The sequence below is a fragment of the Martes martes genome, assembly GCF_963455335.1.
Source record: "Martes martes genome assembly, chromosome: 8".
NCBI lineage: Eukaryota > Metazoa > Chordata > Mammalia > Carnivora > Mustelidae > Martes > Martes martes.
Window position 1 is genome coordinate 88,182,864 of NC_137895.1, and position 19,169 is coordinate 88,202,032.

Genomic DNA, 19,169 nt, shown 5'->3' on the forward strand with positions numbered 1-19,169 from the left:
TGCAACTCCCTGGAGAAAGTCTTGTAACAGAGTGGAAAACAACAAAAGGGACTTTTTATTATTAGAAGTGGGAGTGAGGGGAGTGGGACCGGGCAGGTGGTGGCCCTGGGAGAGGGTCCCACGGGGCAGAGGTTGGGGATGTCTCAGTAAAGAGGGGCAAATCGTGAGTAGAGCCTCCACCCCCAGCTGGGGGCTCCTGGGTTCGGCCAAGCACCGGGCTAAAACGTGGAAACTGGGCATTAACAAAGTAAAGAGGGATGTGGGCAATTCGGCCGGTGGACCAGCACTGCAGAGAAGGAAAGAAAAATCAATCAGAGCCAGAGCCTAGGCCCAAAGAAGACCACATGGCAGGGCCATGCAGCAGCCACAGCGCTCAGTTCCTCCACCCTGCTCCCCAAAAGCCCAGCAGCCCAGCCAACTCACCACACTGAGCAGAGCCCCTTTGTTGAAGGAAGGATGGAAAGTGATGAGCTGCGCCTGGGCCCCTGGCTCCCCCTGGATAATGCCACTAGGGGGAGAAAGTGAGCAGGCAAATGGAGACAGGGCAAGTGAAGTTGAATGTGGGCTGGTGTGGGAAGGCTAGTAGGGAGTTTGGACCTGATGGACGACGCGACACTTACCAAGGAAGCAGCTCAAACACGGGGCTGTTTCGAGTACGAAAAAGGAGGATGACTGGTTTACCATCTTGGACCCGTGGATTTCCTATGAGAAATGGATGGGATAGGAAGGCACCCTGGAAGCAGAATCCCAAGGCAAGGCAGAGAACTGTAGCCAGGACACGGACACCCTCCATGAATGGGAAGAGGGCTGTGGCCTGAGCAAAGTCCTTCCCAACTCTTACCTTTCATGAGCACAGCCAGACGCTCCCCACTGGGGTCCCAGACCATGGAATGAGCCTCTCCTCCAAGTCTACAAGTCAGAAGAGTTAGCAGGGAGGCCTCAGCATGGTCCCTCCCACCTTTTCACTTCTTCCCCGCCCCCACCCCTCACAGCCCCAGCCATTCAGCTCACCTTTCCTCTCCATCTGGTGTCTGTACTGTTGTCTCAGACAGATCGGCCACAATGGTGGCTGACTTGGCACCTCCAACGCGCCCCTTTCCCTCCCCTGCAAGAAGGGCAGAGGCTCTGAAGTACAGGAAGCGGGCCTCTCACTGGTCCTCTACCTCACATCCGTTGTAAGCATCAACACCTCTCAATCTTCCCTTTATCCTTCAGAGTAGCCTATTCTGGAGGGTTCCTGCCTCCTTCTGACTACCCCAGATATTCTGCATCCTGAGCTGCTTCCCCTGACTCACCGCAACGTTCTGGGAATGATAAGGAGTAAATGAGTGGTTCTCCCAATACAGTGAACAGCAGCCGGTTTCCATCTGGGCTCCAGCAGCCGGTCTGGAGTCAGGGAGCAAAAGGCAGGGGAACACTGGTCAGCAGGGGAATGCAGGAAGAAAAGCAGAGGATGTGGGGAGACACGCTTGGGGCACCTGGGACCCACCCCCTCCCCAGCTGAGTCACGGTCTCCTCTCACCTGACACCGCCCCGATAGAGTAGGCCACCTCTCACAAGTCCACATCTGGGCCTCCCAGACCCTATGCCGGAGAGAGGCGGGTCACAACTCAGGACCTCTAGGTTCCAAAACCTGGACTTCCCTCCCTCTGCCACTCCCGGCGCCAGGTCAGAGAATGGGAACGGAACAGAAGGTTCTGTCTGTTGAAGGTCCAGGAGCCAAGTGCCTTTCTCTAGGTCAACCTTGCCCTCTCCCTCCCTCTGCCCTCCTCCTACTCACCGAAAGACAGCTGAAGGAGTGGTAGCCAGGACTTTGCTGCCATCCGGGGACCAGAGCAGATTGGTAACCCCGCCTCCCCGAAACCAGGGAAGGGGAACACAGGTCTCCGTTGAGACATCCCATACCTAGGACAAAGGGGTCGGGAGTGAGAGAGGAAGCTCCAGCATCCCCATCCTGTCACACGGGCTGCCCTTACAGTACAAAAAGGAGATGAAGCAGGAGAGGGACTGTTAAAATAGGAGGGAATAGGTTTATATGTACAGTGACAGCAAGCAGGATTTTACATCTGAGGAATCTGAATGGTACTGCTCCTTCCCTGAGTAAGTTTAACACTAACACTAAATGGACAATTAGTCCTCTCCTCCCCACAGGATATCTTACACCCCCAGGTAAAGAATGCTCTTGCCTCAAGTCTGAGGAGGGGCTGAGATGACCGCAAGAGGGGTGGGGACCAACTCACCAGGATAGCAGCATCCACGGGTGAAGCTGAGAGCAGCCGTCCCCCACTGGGCGCCCAGGCCAAGCTGGTGACAGGTGTGTGCCCAGGGTGAGACAGCACTTGGGCACAACCCGAAGAGGGTCTGCAGGTGGGAAATGGTATAAAGTCAGAAGGCAGCAAGAACACCCCATGACTCTATTTCCTTACCTCCTAACAAAACTTCCATATCCCAATGACCCCTCAAATCCAGGTTAAGGGAAATGAGTAAGGGTCATGGAAGTTAAAGAGGGAAAAAAAAAAGGAAGAAAGGGCACAATCACCACCATTAGGTCCATAGATGAAAATGAGTACAAGGGAGGAAGCTTTCACTGTAGGCCTCAAGGAGACACACACTTCCGACCAGCAAGGTTAGACGGTGCAGAGCCAGGGAGAAGTCCTGCTCTGCCCCACACCAGAGCCCTCTCCCAGAAGGACCATCCAGTGGGACCCTCTGTGGGAACCCTGGGACCTTCTGTGATGTTATCTCAGGGTTCCAATCTCTTTTCCGGAGTTATCTGCGTTTCTGCAGAACTCACCCTATCTTTCCATTTCCCTGTCCGAATTACTCTCTCTGCCTCTGCATAGTTTTCTGCTTGTCACAAAGATGCAGCACGGGGATCATTGTCCACCACAAGGTTGGGAACTTCTGCCAGCACCCATGTATCCGTCAGCACTGTACCCACAGGGCCACGTCCTTGGCCTGCCAGGTACATGCCACTGCCTGAATGAAGGCCATCCTCTTCCTTTTCCACCGAACAGTAACTACCTCTATTGCCAACAGGAGCTCGGACTGCTGACCTACAACTTTTTCTTGAGCTTGACAATAAATCATAGTTCTCTTTTGAGGTCCATTCGCAGAGATCCAGTTCATTGTTTTCAGTGGCTGCCCTGTCTTCACGCCCCTTAACTGATAAACCAGAACTGATTCAGTCGTCCCTCCACAGATGGACATTTCAGCTATTTGTAATGTTTTATCATTTCAAACAATGCTGCAGGAAATACTCTATATCCTTATGTATTCGTGTTACTATGTGTTCAGAATTTGGGGGTATAAAAGGCTTGCACTTTTATTTTTTTTAAGATTTTATTTATTCGTGAGAGAAAGCACGTGCATGAGCAGGGGGAGCAGCAGGCAGAGGGAGAAGCAGGCTCCCTGCAGGAAGCCCAATGCAGGACTCCATCCCAGGACACTGGATCATGGCCCCAAGCCTAAGGCAGACACTTGGCCAACTAAGCCACCCAGGCGTCCGTAGGCTTGCACTTTTAAAAACATAAATATGCCAACAACAAATTATTTTCTGACAAGTTTGTATCACAATATAGTCTTCTCACCAAGAAAAAAAGCACCCACTTTCCTGGTCTTGCTAGTACTGGATATTATCAAACATTATAATTTTGGGGCGCCTGGGTGGCTCAACCCACTGAGCCACTGCCTTCGGCTCGGGTCATGGTCTCAGGATCCTGGGATCGAGCCCCACATTGGGCTCTTTGCTCAGCGGGGAACCTGCTTCTCTCTCTCTCTGCCTGTCTCTCTGCCTACTTGTGATCTTTCTCTATCAAATAAGTAAATAAAATCTTAAAAAAAATTTTTTTTTAATATTTATTTATTTATTTGACAGACAGAGATCGCAAGTAGGCAGAGAGGCAGGCAGAGAGAGAGGAGGAAGCAGGCTTCCTGCAGAGGAGAGAGCCCGATGCGGGGCTCGATCCCAGGACCCTGGGATCATGACCGGAGCCGAAGGCAGAGGCTTAAACCCACTGAGCCACCCAGACGCCCCCCAAAAAAATTTTTTTAAATTATTAAAAAAACCATTATAATTTTAATAATAGCATTCTGAATGACTAAAAATTATTATGTATTTTCTTTTTTTTTTTTTTAAGAATTTATTTATTTGTTTGAGATAGAACAAGAGTGAGAACACAAGCAGGGGGAGCAGCAGGCAGAGGGAGAAGCAGGTTCTCCAGCAAGCACGAAGCCCAACAAGGGGCTCGATCCCAGGACTCTAGGATCATGACCTGAGCCGAAGGCAGCTGCTTACTCAACTGAGCCACCTAGGCACCCCAATATTATGTATTTTCAAAAAAAAATTCTGTATTTTCTTCTAGTCCTTTTATTTTTACCTTTAGTTCTTTTGTCTGCTTGGAATTTATTTGTATAGAAAAAGTGTGAAGCAAGGACTACCTTTATTATTTCCTAAATGGATAGCCAATTATCCCAACACTACTAAAATTTAAAAAAAATCTAAACTTCATTGCAATGAAAAGCCACATTTCTCATATATTAAATTCTCATTTATTCTTAGATCTGTTCCTGAATGTTACACAGCTATGCTGATCTGTTTGTCTATCCTCATGCCAGTTACTTCGCATTACTGTAACTTCCTAAGATATTTAATACTTGGTAGGGCAAGTCTCCCCTCTATATTCTTCCTATTCAAAATTCTCTTGGCAATTCTTCCATATTTACTCTTTAATAAAAACTCTGATTATCATTTTGCTCAGTTCAGAAAAACAAAACACAGCAAAATTCTGGTTCCAAGTCCACTTAGTTGGACATTTCTATGATGATACACCTTCCTGTCCAGGCATACAATGTGTCTCTCCATTTAGTCAGCTCTTGCTTAATGTTCTTCCACAACTTTCTCCAAATGTCTAGTAGGTTAAATAAATTTAACCATTCATTCCCAGTGATTCTGGTAACTGCACACATTGTAAGTAGAATATTTTTTCCATTTCAATTTCTCAGTGATGATCGTAGGTATAAAAGGAAACTATTACACTTTTGGTTTCCTGGATCTAGTCACCTTACTACATTTAAATTTCTTATTAGATCAAATAGGTTTTCTTAGCAGAGTCACTTATTTTATCTAGGTATGAAATCTTATCTTCAAAGAAGAATAATTTTCCCTTTGTTTTTTTTTTTTTTGTTTTTTTTTTTTTTATTTGACAGACAGAGATCGCAAGTAGGCAGAGAGGCAGGCAGAGAGAGAGGAGGAAGCAGGCTTCCTGCAGAGGAGAGAGCCCGATGCGGGGCTCGATCCCAGGACCCTGGGATCATGACCGGAGCCGAAGGCAGAGGCTTAAACCCACTGAGCCACCCAGACGCCCCCCAAAAAAATTTTTTTAAATTATTAAAAAAACCATTATAATTTTAATAATAGCATTCTGAATGACTAAAAATTATTATGTATTTTCTTTTTTTTTTTTTTAAGAATTTATTTATTTGTTTGAGATAGAACAAGAGTGAGAACACAAGCAGGGGGAGCAGCAGGCAGAGGGAGAAGCAGGTTCTCCAGCAAGCACGAAGCCCAACAAGGGGCTCGATCCCAGGACTCTAGGATCATGACCTGAGCCGAAGGCAGCTGCTTACTCAACTGAGCCACCTAGGCACCCCAATATTATGTATTTTCAAAAAAAAATTCTGTATTTTCTTCTAGTCCTTTTATTTTTACCTTTAGTTCTTTTGTCTGCTTGGAATTTATTTGTATAGAAAAAGTGTGAAGCAAGGACTACCTTTATTATTTCCTAAATGGATAGCCAATTATCCCAACACTACTAAAATTTAAAAAAAATCTAAACTTCATTGCAATGAAAAGCCACATTTCTCATATATTAAATTCTCATTTATTCTTAGATCTGTTCCTGAATGTTACACAGCTATGCTGATCTGTTTGTCTATCCTCATGCCAGTTACTTCGCATTACTGTAACTTCCTAAGATATTTAATACTTGGTAGGGCAAGTCTCCCCTCTATATTCTTCCTATTCAAAATTCTCTTGGCAATTCTTCCATATTTACTCTTTAATAAAAACTCTGATTATCATTTTGCTCAGTTCAGAAAAACAAAACACAGCAAAATTCTGGTTCCAAGTCCACTTAGTTGGACATTTCTATGATGATACACCTTCCTGTCCAGGCATACAATGTGTCTCTCCATTTAGTCAGCTCTTGCTTAATGTTCTTCCACAACTTTCTCCAAATGTCTAGTAGGTTAAATAAATTTAACCATTCATTCCCAGTGATTCTGGTAACTGCACACATTGTAAGTAGAATATTTTTTCCATTTCAATTTCTCAGTGATGATCGTAGGTATAAAAGGAAACTATTACACTTTTGGTTTCCTGGATCTAGTCACCTTACTACATTTAAATTTCTTATTAGATCAAATAGGTTTTCTTAGCAGAGTCACTTATTTTATCTAGGTATGAAATCTTATCTTCAAAGAAGAATAATTTTCCCTTTGTTTTTTTTTTTTTTGTTTTTTTTTTTTTTATTTGACAGACAGAGATCGCAAGTAGGCAGAGAGGCAGGCAGAGAGAGAGGGAAAGCAGGCTCCCTGCTGAGCAGGGAGCCCGACGTGGGGCTCGATCCCAGGACCCTGGGATCATGACCTGAGCTGAAGGCAGAGGCTTTAACCCACCGAGCCACCCAGGTGCCCCTTCCCTTTGTTTTTAAGACTTCACCTTTTTTCTTGTCTTACTGCACTCACTAGAATCTCCAAAAATAATGTTGATTAATAAAGTGATAATGGCAAAAAAAAAAAAAAAAACAGTGATAATGTCTGGCTCAGTACATAGATCATGCAACACTTGATCTTGGGGTTGTGAGTTCGAGTCCCACATTGAACACAAGATTACTTAAAAAAATAAAATCTTTTTTTTTAAAAGATTTTATTTATTTATTTGACAGATACAGATCACAAGTAGGCAGAGAGGCAGGCAGAGAGAGAGAGAGAGAAGGAAGCAGGCTCCCTGCTGAGCAGAGAGCCCGATGTGGGGCTCGGTCCCCGAACCCTGGAATCATGGCCAGAGTCGAAGGTAGAGGCTTTAACCCACTGAGCCACCTAGGCGACCCTAAAAAAATAAAATCTTAAAAATAAAAAGAGGAGGATGCCTGGGTGGCTCAGTGGGTTAAACCTCTGCCTTCAGCTTAGGTCATGATCTCAGAGTTCTGGGATGGAGCCCCGCATCAGGCTCTCTGCTCAGCAGGGAGCCTGGTTCCCCCTCTCTCTCTGCCTGCCCCTCTGCCTACTTGTGATCTCTCTCTCTGTCAAATAAATAAAAAAGTAATTCTTTAAAAAAGTAAAATAAAGGGGCTCAGTGGGTTAAGCCTCTGCCTTCGGCTCAGATCATGATCCCAGGGTCCCAAGACTGAGCCACACATCAGGTTCCCTGCTCAGTGGGGAGTCTGCTTTCCCCTCTCCTCTGCTGCTTTTGTTCTCTCTCTCTGTCAAGTAAATAAATAAAATATTTAAAAATAAAATATTGTCTTTCTGATACTACTTATTGCCAGGTTTAGGTTTTAGGGTTGAGCTTTATAAAAATAAACCGGGATGCATTCTGGGACAGGAGGAGGACATCAATGGAAAAACTGGTGAAATCTGAAGAAAGTCTGAGTTTAGTTAAGAACATAGAAACATCAGTTTCTTAGTTTTGACAAATGTCACATGGTAACATAAGATGTTAACAATGGGTGAAACAGGGGTGCCTAGGTGGCTCAACTGGTTAAGCGTCAGCCTTCAGCTCAGGTCATGACCCCAGGATCCTGGGATCAAGTCCTGCATCGGGCTCTGGGCTCAGTGGGAGTCTGCTTTTCCCTCTCCCTCTGCCCCTGCATTCATGTGCTCACATGCTCGCTCTCTCTCGTTCACTCTCTCTCAAGTGAATATATTTTTAAAAATCTAAAAAAAAAATGGTGAAACTGGGTGATGGATATTCAAAACTCTCTGTACTATCTTTGCAGCTATTCTAAAAATCTAAAATTATGCCAAAATAAAGTTTATTAAAAGAAAAAAGACAGGAGCCTGATTTCCAAAAATTTCCAAATTCTTCTGTGATCTGGTCTAGTTCAAATAACGTGGAGGGGAGCCTGGATCACTCAGTCAGTAGAGCATGTGACTATAATTTCAGGGTCATGAGTTCAAGCCCCACTATGAGCTGGGCATGGAGCCTACTTTAAAAACAAACAGAGATGCCTGGGTGGCTCAGTCAGTTAAGAGTCTGCCTTTGGCTCAGGTCATGATCCCAGGGTCCTGGGATCAACTCCTGCATTGGGCTCCCTGCTCAGAAGGGAGCCTTCTTCTCCCGCCACTCCCTCTGCTTGTGCTCTCTCTGACACAAAAATTAATAAAATCTTAAAAAATAAAAAACACATACATACAACATGGAGATTATCTTTTCTTTGAAATCAGATAGAACTCTCATAAAGCCATGTATGTGTGGCATTTTATTTTATTTTTTTAGTGGTAGACCTCATCTGTTTTAATTTCTTACACAATCCACTCTGGTTACAGATTTTGGTAGAAAATCAAATATTTACTTTAGGGCACCTGGGTGGCTCAGCTGGTTGAAAACTGCCTTCGGCTCAGGTCATGATCCTGAAATCCCAGGACTGAGTCCCGCAACAGGCTCCCCGCTCGGTGGGGATTCTCCTTCTCCCTCAGACCCTCCCCATTCTTCTGCACTTTCTCTCTCTCTGTCTCATTCTCTCTCTAAAATAAATAAAGTCCTTAAAAAAAATTTTCCTTTAGATTTTCAATGTGATGGTCTAACTTATACATGGTATTTTGTAATAATTCTTCTAATTTCTTCCATATCTTCCATATTCCTTGCCATTCTTAAAAATACTGTACTCTGATTTTCTCTTTTACCCTAATAAGGCTGGCCATAAGATTTTCTTCTTTACTCATAATTTAAAGGACCAGTTTCTGGGGTGCCTGGGTGGCTAAGTCATTGAGCGTCTGCCTTCAGCTCGGGTCATGGTCCCGGGGTCCTGGGATCAAGCCCCACGTCAGACTCCCTGCTCAGTGGAGATCCTGCTTCTCCCTCTCCCTCTCCCACTCCCCCTGCTTGTATTCCCTCTCTCGCTGTCTCTCCCTGTCAGATAAATGCATAAAATCTTTAAAAAATAAAATAAAATAAAATAAAAATAAAGGACCAGGGGTGCCTAGGTGGCTCAGTGGGTTAAGCCTCTGCCTTCAGCTCAGGTCATGGTCTCAGGGTCCTGGGATCGAGACCCACATTGGGCTCTCTGCTCGGCAAAGAGCCTGCTTCCCCTTTTCTCTCTGCCTGCCTCTCTGCCTACTTGAGATCTCTCTTGCTCTGTCAAATAAATAAATAAAATCTTTAAAAAAATAATAATAAAGGACCAGTTTCTGATTTAATATTTACTTAAGTTCTCATGAGGATTCTTCTTCCAATTTCCTTGATTTCAATTTGTGCCTATATGAATTTCCGCCCCTACTGCCTTTAAACCTACATCTGACAGTCCTCTGGAAAAGGCAGTCTTTCTACTCCACGTTCATATGTATGTATGTGTATATATATATATCCATATATATATAGATATATATAAGTATATATATCTTATATATATCTATATATATCCATATATATATAGATATATATAAGTATGTATATCTATATATATATGGATATATATATGCACTCCCCACAATTCCAGAAGCTCCTAGTTCTGTCCCTTCCTCTAGATTCCAGCACTCTCAGCAGCTTGACATTGACCATAGGTCTGCTTCTCCCACTGCCCTGGGAAGTGCTGTGAAGATAAAGAACTTCCAGACCTCCTCGCCACCCCCTACCGCTAATACGGCCACAAGCCTCCGGCCAAGGGAAGACAGAGGCTGCTGGGACTCACCGGGTAGACAGAGAGGTGGGGTCCAGGGTCCAGATGAGAATGCAGGTCTGGCAGGCCACAGCCAGGACAGAGGCACTGAGGGGCTTCCAGGCCAGGGCCGCCACGTTTCGCTGCAGCCGGTGCTTCAGGGACGGGACTGTAGTGCTGTGGTGAAAGTTACGGGACTGAGTCAAAGCAGGAACACTACAGCTCAGGGGACCGGAGTTCAGTTGAGGAGGGAAAGCCAAAAGAAGGAAGCTGACCACCCAGAGCACAGGAGTATCGTGGGACAGAAGGATAAGATAAAGATTAGATCTGGAAACAGGAAACATGTAGAGATTCCCTGACCCTAGCTCAGGCCCAGGAACCTACAGGAGCCCTGGAACCAAGGTTGGAGAAGAAGGAGACTGACTTACGGAGACCGAAGAGTGGGAGCCCACCCAGTAGGCGTCCACATACCTGTTGGCATTATACACACGGACTGAGTCATCTAGCAGGGCCACTGCGAACTTGTTGGTGTGCGGGTGCCAGGCAAAGACCCGCAAGCAGCAGCTGGACCTGGGCCGGAGAGAGCACGGGGGGCCTGAACCCATCCCCCAGCCCAGAGGCTCAGATTCCCTTTCACGTGAGGACATTACTATTTTTCATTTTTAATTTTTGTGGGGGGAATAAGAATGTGGGTAATAGGAAAGGGGTGGAAGGGGTGTGTGGCTTGACTTCCCTCTCCCACTGAGAAGTTCCAAGGTTCAGGACTTCTTTCCCACAAAAGCCTCAGAGCTTGTACACTCACCAGTTTGTGACTTGGGCGAATTCAGCAATCAGATCTTCGCTCCTCAGCTATGAGAACAAAGCGGACAGAGGATGCGCTGGGACAAAAGAAGCTTATTCCCTCGACTTCCCACAGGGGAGCTGGACTATTCCCACCCTCTGCAGTCTTTCTTCCCACCTCACCCTGAACTTAAGGGATGGAAAGTCGAAGAGGGCAGGAATGGGGGAGCAGCAGCCAGAGGGCCAGGGGAGGAAGCCCGACTTACAGACAGATGGGGGAACAGGGACCCGTGGAGGGAGGAGGCCCATCGACAGAGTGCCAGGGCCCAGCTGGACGCCGTCTTCACCCACTCAAACACTGTGGGGTTGAGGAAGCAGCTCTGATTAAACCATTCACGGGGTTGTCACTGGGCACCCTTGGATAAGGAATGAGCAAGGAAAGGACAAGCATTCCCCAGGGTCTTCCACCCAACCCATACTTGGGACACCCACTCTGGGATATGTGACATAGGCAGAGGAGAAAAGAAGATGGCACCAGAACAGACCACCGGGACAGGAAAAAGACTGCTAAAGGGAAGGGGACTAGGCCAAGTGGTATCGGGATGGATTGGGAAGAATACGAGAAGAGATGTCAACCATAAAACTAGAGAAGGCTGGAGGGAAAAATATTTACCTTCCTCCTCTGAGTTCGCAATTTCATTCAGCACCCCAAAAAGGCCCATATCACGCCTGAGGAGAGGAAGCTGGGAGTCAGATTACTCTGACCCCTTTGGTCTCCCTCTACAAGTTATACTCATTCAGGAACTTACTAAAAATAAGAGCACTCAGGGGCGCCTGGCTGGCTCAGTTGGTGGAGTGTGTGACTCTTGACATCCGGGTTGTTGAGTTCAGGCCCCACAGTGGGTGTAGAGATCACTTAAAAATAAAATCTTCAGGGACGCCTGGATGGCTCAGTCAATTAAGCAGCTGACTTTGGCTCGAGTCATGATCCCAGCGTCCTGGGATCGAGACCCACATCGGGCTCCTTGCTCAGCCAGGAGCCTGCTTCTCCCTCTGCCTCTGCCTGCCACTCTGCCTGCCTGTGCTCTCTCTCTCTCTGACAAATAAATAAATAAAATCTTTAAAAAAATAAGCAAATAAAATCTTTGGGGTGCCTGGGTGGCTCAGCCTGTTAACTACCTGACTCTTGATTTCAGCTCAGGTCTTGATCTCAGGGTCATGAGTTCAAGCCCCTTAAATGGGCTCCATGCTGGGTGTGAAGCCTACTTAAAATAATACAACATAATAAAAGTCTTTAAAAAAAAAAAAAAAAAAAAGAAGCACTCACATTTAATGAGTGCCAAGTATGTACCATGCACTTTATTTATTATCCTTTCATTTAATTATCACACGAATCTGAATGGCATTCTGCTCATTTTACCAACAAGGCAACTAGCCTCAGAGATCTTTCAGGGGTTGGTGAGCAGGTCAGGGGATCAAGGGCTGCCCTAAGCCTGTGAATGGAAAGCCATGGGAAGATTTCTGGGTTCAAATTCACAACCCTGATATCAACAGTCATGCTGTACTGAGTGAGCCAGCCAGGTGCCCCACCATGGAAGGATTTTAAGCAGAGGAATAAACTGACCACACTAGCATTTTAAATATTTATTTATTTGAGGGAGAAAGAGAGCGAGAGAAGCAAGCAAGCACGGGCATGTGCACTGCCAGTTGGGGGAGGGGCAGAAGGAGAGAACCTTCAAGCAGACCCTCCACTGACCACGGAGTCTGAAGCGGGCTCCATCTCACGACCTGAGCAGAAACCCAGAGTCGGACACTCAACCAACTGAGCCACCCAGGCGTGCCCCCCCAACACACACACACACTGGCATTTTAGAAAGATCAGTCTGGCTACAAATTAGAGGGGCGCAAAAATGAAGAGGAGGAGATGGGTTAAGAGGCTACTTCAGGAATCTGGAAAGAAGGCGAAAGTGCCCTGAACCAACAGGGCTGGAGAAAGCAGACAGATTTGAGAGGCTGAAGAAGTAGAATGAACAGAATTTGAGGGCTAACTAGACATTAGTAACAGTAACACTAAGGGAAATGCCTACATAATAACTACAAAAGCTAATACTGCCCATGGTTTGCCAAGGCCAGGCCAGAAGCTTTGCGCATATTATCTAAGTCAGCCTCTATCACAACCCTACAAAATAGCTATTGTTAACAAACGCATTTTTAGATGAGAGAAGAGAGGCATGAAGAGGTTGATATTACCAATATGACCTCGGTAGGAAGTAGCAGCATCAGAATTCAACCTGTCTGCCTCAGAGCCTACACTCAAGCCACCTGCTCCCAAATGAGTAGTAAGGCCATTCCTTGAGACGAACAACACAAGGTAGAAGCACGTTTGGAAAGGAAAATGAAGAGATTGGCTTTGAACATGCTGAGTGAGTGAAAGCCTGCAGAAGAGCCAAGTGAGGGTGTCAGGCAGACAAGGGAACACCTAGGTCTGAACTTGTGAGTCCAGCCCAGGAAACCACCCCTTCAGGGACATCAGAAAGAGGCGGGACAGAAAAGGCAGAGAACCAGCAGCTGAAGAGGTAGGCAGTGGGAAAGAGCCTGGGACTGAATGACTTATCAAACAATAAATGGCTGTTTAGCTTCACTCACACAAAGATGTCCAAATTAAATGGTACTATGATAACAAGCAAATTAAATGGTATTATGACAACAAATACCTAAATCTAGTAGCACGTGTGGGACTGTAAATATGTAGAATTTCAATGGAGGACTATTTGGCAACAGCTCACAAAATTACAAATGGACATACCCTTTGAAGCCTCCTACTAGATTTGTAAGAATTTATCCTACACGTGACAGTGCTAATAACTAACCCTTGAAGGTCTTAATATGTGCCAGGCACTGTTCTCTGAGTGCTTTATATCCATTAATTCATTTCATCATCACTACAACCTTGTAAAATCAGTCCCGTTTTACAGATGGGGAAAGTGAGGGACCAAGTGATTAAGTAACTTTCCCAAGATCACACAGCTACAGAGTGACACAGCCAGGAACGGAATCCAGGCAGTACGGCTCCACTCCTAAACATGCTAAATGAATGACCTAAATATGAGATTATTCACTGCAACATTATCCCTAACCTTGCTGAGCTTCAGGTAAAGGCTCAGAAAGTGCTAAAGACACAAAGAGGGGGTAGGGAGCAGGCTCACTTAAACCAGAAAGCAAGGCAAGTCACTGGAGATGAAATGAACTTCTGTCAACTTAGGTTTCCCAACAAGGACTGCTAATTTGTTATAATGAATGATATACAGGACTGAGCTAGACAGAGCCTGGCAGCCCAAGGCAGAGGGAAGGTGACCCCAGCTTCTCCAGGATCTGCAGACCATGGTCCAGGAGACCCTTTGCCACATCTCACCATATGTTGATGCATCTCTTCCACACTTGCTCCCGGTGATGGATGAAGGCAGTTCTTGTGCCATGGTCCAGCCTCCCAGGGGTCTTCAGGGGATCCTTCGTCAGGTTCAGGACAGGAAGATTGATCCACTACAGGCCAGAAGTGAGAGGTGTGACAATGAGTCAGTCTCTTCCCCAGATCTCTGCTGAACTCCTTACCATCTCCAAACCACAGCTGGGCTAGGAGTAAGAGGCTCCGGAGACCTGTTTCCTATCCCATAAACCTAATCCTTGTGGGAAAGTGAAACAGACCTTAACTCCCTTATCTGTAAAACTGGCATAGTTCATACGGTTGCTCTGATTATTAGATCTTATAACATGTGTGAAGCACACCTGACTCAGTCTCTTTCTTACATAGCAAACGCTCAATAAATAGTAGTTTCTCTCCCTTTTCTTTCCCAGGAACTCCGTGGTTAAAAAAAAAAAAAAAAAAACACTCCAGGTTGTGCCTTCCCAGCTCTCCCAGATACTGTCCTCAACTTTTCAATAGTTCCCCTCCACCCTCATATCCCTTGAATTCTCCCTCATTCTCTCCATTCCCTCTAGGCCCGCCCCACAGCTCCTCAACATCCCTCACCCTCCAATCCCAGCCCTAAAATACATCCCAGCCCTTCTAGTCTCAAGTCTGGACCAGGCTGCTTCCTTGGCCAGGCTGAGGACCGCGACCCCGGCCCGGCTGCTGGGCCTCAGGTCCCTCATTCTCCCGGGCCCCGCCCCCATGACTGTCGGTCCCCTCCCTCCTCGCTTCGGCCACCTGGCCCCGGAAGTCGGGAGGCGGACTCTCATAGCTATTGCCTGTCGCCAACTCGTTATTGTGCTCGTATAGGGTGACTTGACCCCTAGGCGGCGGCGGAGGGAACAATCCCAGGGAGCACATCTTGCCGGTCTCGAGGACGTCTGGAATCGGTAAACTCACGGATCGCGCTTCCCTAACTCAGTTCCCGGGCTAGATTCGGATCCGTACGGGTAGCCGTGTGGGACAAACGGCGCTGCAAAATTCAACGGAAGTGAGGGGAAGAGTAACGCAGAACACGAACGCGTGCGCAGTCCCGGGACAGACTTCCAGAGCGTCCTCGCGCGCCGCCTGGTGACCGGAGGGGGAGCGGCGCGAGCATGTCCGCGGGGTCAGCCCCTAGTTAAGGGTGGGGGGGGGGGGCGGAGGGGGCGGGGTCGGGGGGCGTGTGTGTGTGTGTGTGTGTGTATGTCTGTGTGTGTTTTCCGTGTGTGTGTGTGTGTGTGTGTGTGTGTGTGTGTGTGTGTTTTCCGTGAGACTGCTCCCCCACCCAATTCCGAATTCCGCAACACAGTTTCCCACTCACCCTCTCAATGCTTGGAAAGCCCAAAATTAGCCACGTTCAAGGAAATATCTAATTAAACCCTCCCAGGACTGTGGATCATCCGGAGGAAAATTCAGACTGTCTGGGGCAGCTGGCTGGGAAGCTGAGGGAAAAGCCTCCGGGAGGAATAAAGTCAGGAGAGACCCTGGGAGGGAGAGGGATGTGCCAACGAAAACCTCAGGCGGCGGTGGAGGGCGAGTGAGTTGGAAAACAGTGACGTTTCCTGAGCACCTATTATAAAGTACTTGTATAATCTGTTTTTTTTTAATATTTTACATATTTATTCATGAGAGACAGAGAGAGGCAGAGGGAGAAGCAGGCTCCGTTCTGAGCAAGGAGCTCTATGTGGGACTCCATCCCAAGACCCTGGGATCAAGACCTGAGCAGAAGGCAGAGGCTTAACCCACTGAGCCACTCAGGGGCCCCAAGGGTTTGTATAATCTTTACAACAGCCCCATGAGGTGGGTACTGTTCTAGCACCATGAGGAAAGTGACTCACAGAGATTATACCAAAGCCAGGCATTCTGATTTAAGAATAAAAATGAGATTGGGGCTCTGGGCTGGCTCAGTCGGTGGAGACTGCGACTCTTGATCTGGGAGTGCCAAGTTTCGGCCACATGCTGGGTGTAGAGTTTACTTAAAAAATAAATAAAATATATTTTTTAATAAAGAAGAAAAAGAGGGGCTCCCGGGTGGCTCAGTCAGTTAATTGTCTCCATTGGGCTCAGGTCATGATCCCAGAGTCCTGGAACCAGAGCCCCCACTCTGCCTCCCTGCCCAGCGGGGAGTCTGCTTGTCCCTCTCCTTCTGCCCCCACCTCTGGCTTGTGTTCGTGCTCTGTCTCTCTCTTTTAAATATTAAAGAAGAAAAGTGAGATTGATTTTATTCTGATTCCAAAGGAATGGATTGCATGGATATGGAACTAGATTGCAGGATAGAGACTCCTCTTAAAGCTGTGTGATTTGGGAAAGTGTTTGAATTCTTCGGGCCTCAGCTTTGTCACTTTTGCAGTGTCCTAGTTATTTCCCATGGTTGTTTCCCGTACTAAATAATGGAAATGAAGCCATTTAATAAATTTTAAGTACTGAACAGTTGATTAGCCCTAACTCTGCCATGAACTCGGTGACCTTGGGCTTTGGTTTGTTCATTTAATAAGGGTTGATGGGCAATTCAAACGACCACGCTCTGGGGACACAGAAATGTATAAAGTACAGTCCCCACTCCCAAGAGTTGCCCTAGTTGGAAAATCTAGGGGGCATTCTAAGTTTAGCATTCTTGGGCTCTGTCTGCTCTTCCTTTCTACATGAAAAGTTGCCCCCAAGAGAGCTACCCCAGGGTCAGAAAACAAGAAGACTTCTCTGCAAATGCCCTTAACACAGAGAAAGCCATGGGTCTCCTCTACGCTAGTACTTCCCAAATGTTAGTGAACACAGACACACAGGAGTATCTTGCTAAAATACAGATTCTGGGGTGGAGCTCTTAAGCAAACTGTATTTTCAAAACGCCCCCAGGTGATACTGCACAGACCAAATTTTGAGCAGCCCCAGTTTAATTTTCTAGGTTAGTTCACTGTCGTCTGGAAAGTCACAGAAAACTTAAAGAGCCTAGAGTAAAAACAGGGTCGTTTGGGGAAACTTGCTGAAAAAAGGTCTACTTGAAAGGGGGAGGCAGGGGCGCCTGGGTGGCTCAGTGGGTTAAAGCTTCTGCTTTCCGCTCAGGTCATGATCAGATCCTGGGATCGAGCCCTGCATGGGGCTCTCTGCCTAGCAGAGCCTCCCCTCTCTCTCTGCCTGCCTCTCTGCCTGCTTGTGATCTCTCTCTCTGTCATATAAATAAATAAAATCTTAAAAAAAAAAGAAAGAAAGAAAGAAAGAAAGGGGGAGGCAGTGCAGGCTTTAAAGGAGGAGAGCAAGACCGCGACTCTCACAGATTAGTGAAGAGCACTGAGAACCCACCCACAAAGTTTTTGTACTCAGTCATGCCACCATCCAACCCCAGATACCCTCCAAGAAATCACCTCGGACCAGGCCTGCAACTTGCACCTTCCTTCAGTGAAGCCTGATTTCTACTAACAGGTTGTGCTGTAATTACGGGTTTCAGTGCCTGCTACTCACCCTGTAATATGAACTGGGGAGTAGGAACAGTGCGCTGTGTATTCATATTCGCCCGCCTCCCCCATACTTAACGTTTGTTCGGTGTTTTCAGGGTTTGCAGATTTCTTGGGAGGCCGACATCCAGGCCCAGCGCACTTCCCACTTACTTCACCAGGGGGCGCGGTGGCCCCAGCGACATAGTGACTGTGACCCACCGCCCTACGGACTCAGAGCGCTCAGCGGGCGGTCTCTGTCCCTGAGTCCGGGGGTGGGGGGGCACCCTACGACCTGGGCGGGAAACCGAGGCAGCACCGGGCCCCTGCCTGAGTCTCCTAAAGGGGTCCCTGACTTTGGGAGGCGGGAGGCGCCGCCAGAGTACGGGCGCCCGGAGCTCGGCCTGCGGAGGCCCGGCGCCCCGGCTCAGGGCCGGTAACCAGGCGCACATGGCCCGCCTGGCCCTGTTTGTCCTGGCAGCGCGCCGCCGCTATTTGAGGCGGTTTTTATCTCCCAGAAACCAGCAAAACCCCAAGCGGAGTCTAGGGAAGATGAAAGGGGCCGAGGGGCCGGGAGGGGAGGACCGCGAGGCCGCGGCGGGCGGGGGCTGGCACCGGACAGGCGGGGACCGGGTGGCAAGAGGGCCAGGCCCTGGGGGGTCCCGAGGAGCCTGCCCGGCGGGGGCCGGAACGGGGAGGCTGGAGCCCGGGACCCCCGCCCTCCAGCGCCAGGCGCGCGTCTCTTCCGCCGCCGCTCGGGACCCCCGCCCGCGGGAGGAGCCCTGGAACGCCGCCCTCTTCAAAGCGCCTTTGAAGCGGCGCGCCCCGCGGGAGGGCAGGAGGTTTCGCACCTGGCTGGGGCGGCCGCGGCGGCAGGCTGAGGAGGGGGCTGGCCGCCCGAGCCCGCCCGCAGCGTCTCCCGAGCCGGCCGGGGGGACGGTCGCCGGGGGCGCTGCCCGTGCGCCCCCTCACCCGGCGGGGGAGCCCAGGGGCGGGGGCCGCACAAAGCCCTATTGTGGCTCCGGGCTGGCCGCCACAGAGTGGCTTTTGTTCGTCCGCTAACTCGGCGGCGGGCACGGCTGATTGCAGGCCCGGGGCAGGGGGGCGGTTACGTGCCAGGCTGGGGGCCGCCCGCCGGGAACCGCTGGGGGCCGCGCGGTAGTCCGCTCCGCGACTGCGGGGCCCTACCCCAGCCGGGGTCGGGAGGCAGAGACCGGGAGAGAGCCGGGGAAGGAACCTCCTCCCCGCCTTCCCAACTCGACGGGGAGCTCTGGGCGTTTGAACACTGACCTCAGCCCGAGGGCCTGGCCGACCGAGGGTTCTGCCGCGGGCACAGTGTGCCAACGTGCAGGATAGGATGCCCGTGGGGAGTCTCTAATTTGCCAAGGAAAAGTCCTGTGGCTCACTCTTCTTCCTTCCTCTTTCTCTTTTCTCACCATGACAAAATTTAAAATCGAAATTTTTATTAAATAATAATAATAATAAAAAACAAAAAGACTCCATGAGGGCATGATCCTTTCCCTTCCACAATATTACCCTCTCCCCAAGCTCCAGCGGCTTTAACCCTTTAACTTGGGGCCTTGAGGGAGCAGGAGATAGGAAAGGAGGATCCAAAGTCACAGGAAAGGCATTCAAAGG

General features: G+C 48.4%; 1 protein-coding gene across 3 annotated transcripts; it reads right to left on the reverse strand.

The window, feature by feature from the left end:
• Positions 1-32: 32 nt before the first annotated feature.
• On the reverse strand, positions 33-15,113 carry AAAS (aladin WD repeat nucleoporin). 3 transcript variants are annotated; one of them, XM_080811805.1, is made up of 16 exons: positions 15,025-15,113; positions 14,071-14,198; positions 11,332-11,387; positions 10,925-11,016; positions 10,681-10,727; positions 10,350-10,448; positions 9,912-10,055; positions 2,241-2,361; positions 1,781-1,905; positions 1,523-1,583; positions 1,296-1,386; positions 1,012-1,105; positions 842-909; positions 621-702; positions 424-508; positions 33-286 (listed from the first exon to the last, which is right to left on the reverse strand). In XM_080811805.1, the coding sequence occupies exons 3-16, from the start codon at positions 11,378-11,380 to the stop codon at positions 62-64; spliced, it is 1,383 nt and encodes a 460-aa protein (XP_080667931.1). In that variant the 5' UTR covers positions 11,381-11,387; positions 14,071-14,198; positions 15,025-15,113; the 3' UTR covers positions 33-61. The 3 variants fall into 3 exon arrangements, with proteins under 3 accessions (XP_080667931.1, XP_080667929.1, XP_080667930.1); XM_080811803.1 differs by having other exon boundaries at positions 14,863-15,101; XM_080811804.1 differs by lacking the exon at positions 15,025-15,113 and adding an exon at positions 14,686-14,820.
• Between the last annotated feature and the right edge of the window lie 4,056 nt (positions 15,114-19,169).

What these genes read in the sequence shown, in the direction of transcription:
- AAAS (XM_080811803.1), bottom strand. Translation starts at nt 14,985, where the DNA reads ATGTGCTCCCTGGGATTGTTCCCTCCGCCGCCGCCTAGGGGTCAAGTC. An exon ending in TTCGCCCAAGTCACAAACTG is followed by an intron (nt 10,449 to 10,680) that starts GTGAGTGTACAA and finishes TCTCCGGCCCAG; the next exon opens with GTCCAGCTGCTGCTTGCGGG. An exon ending in GTGTTTGAGCTGCTTCCTTG is followed by an intron (nt 509 to 620) that starts GTAAGTGTCGCG and finishes TTCTCCCCCTAG; the next exon opens with TGGCATTATCCAGGGGGAGC.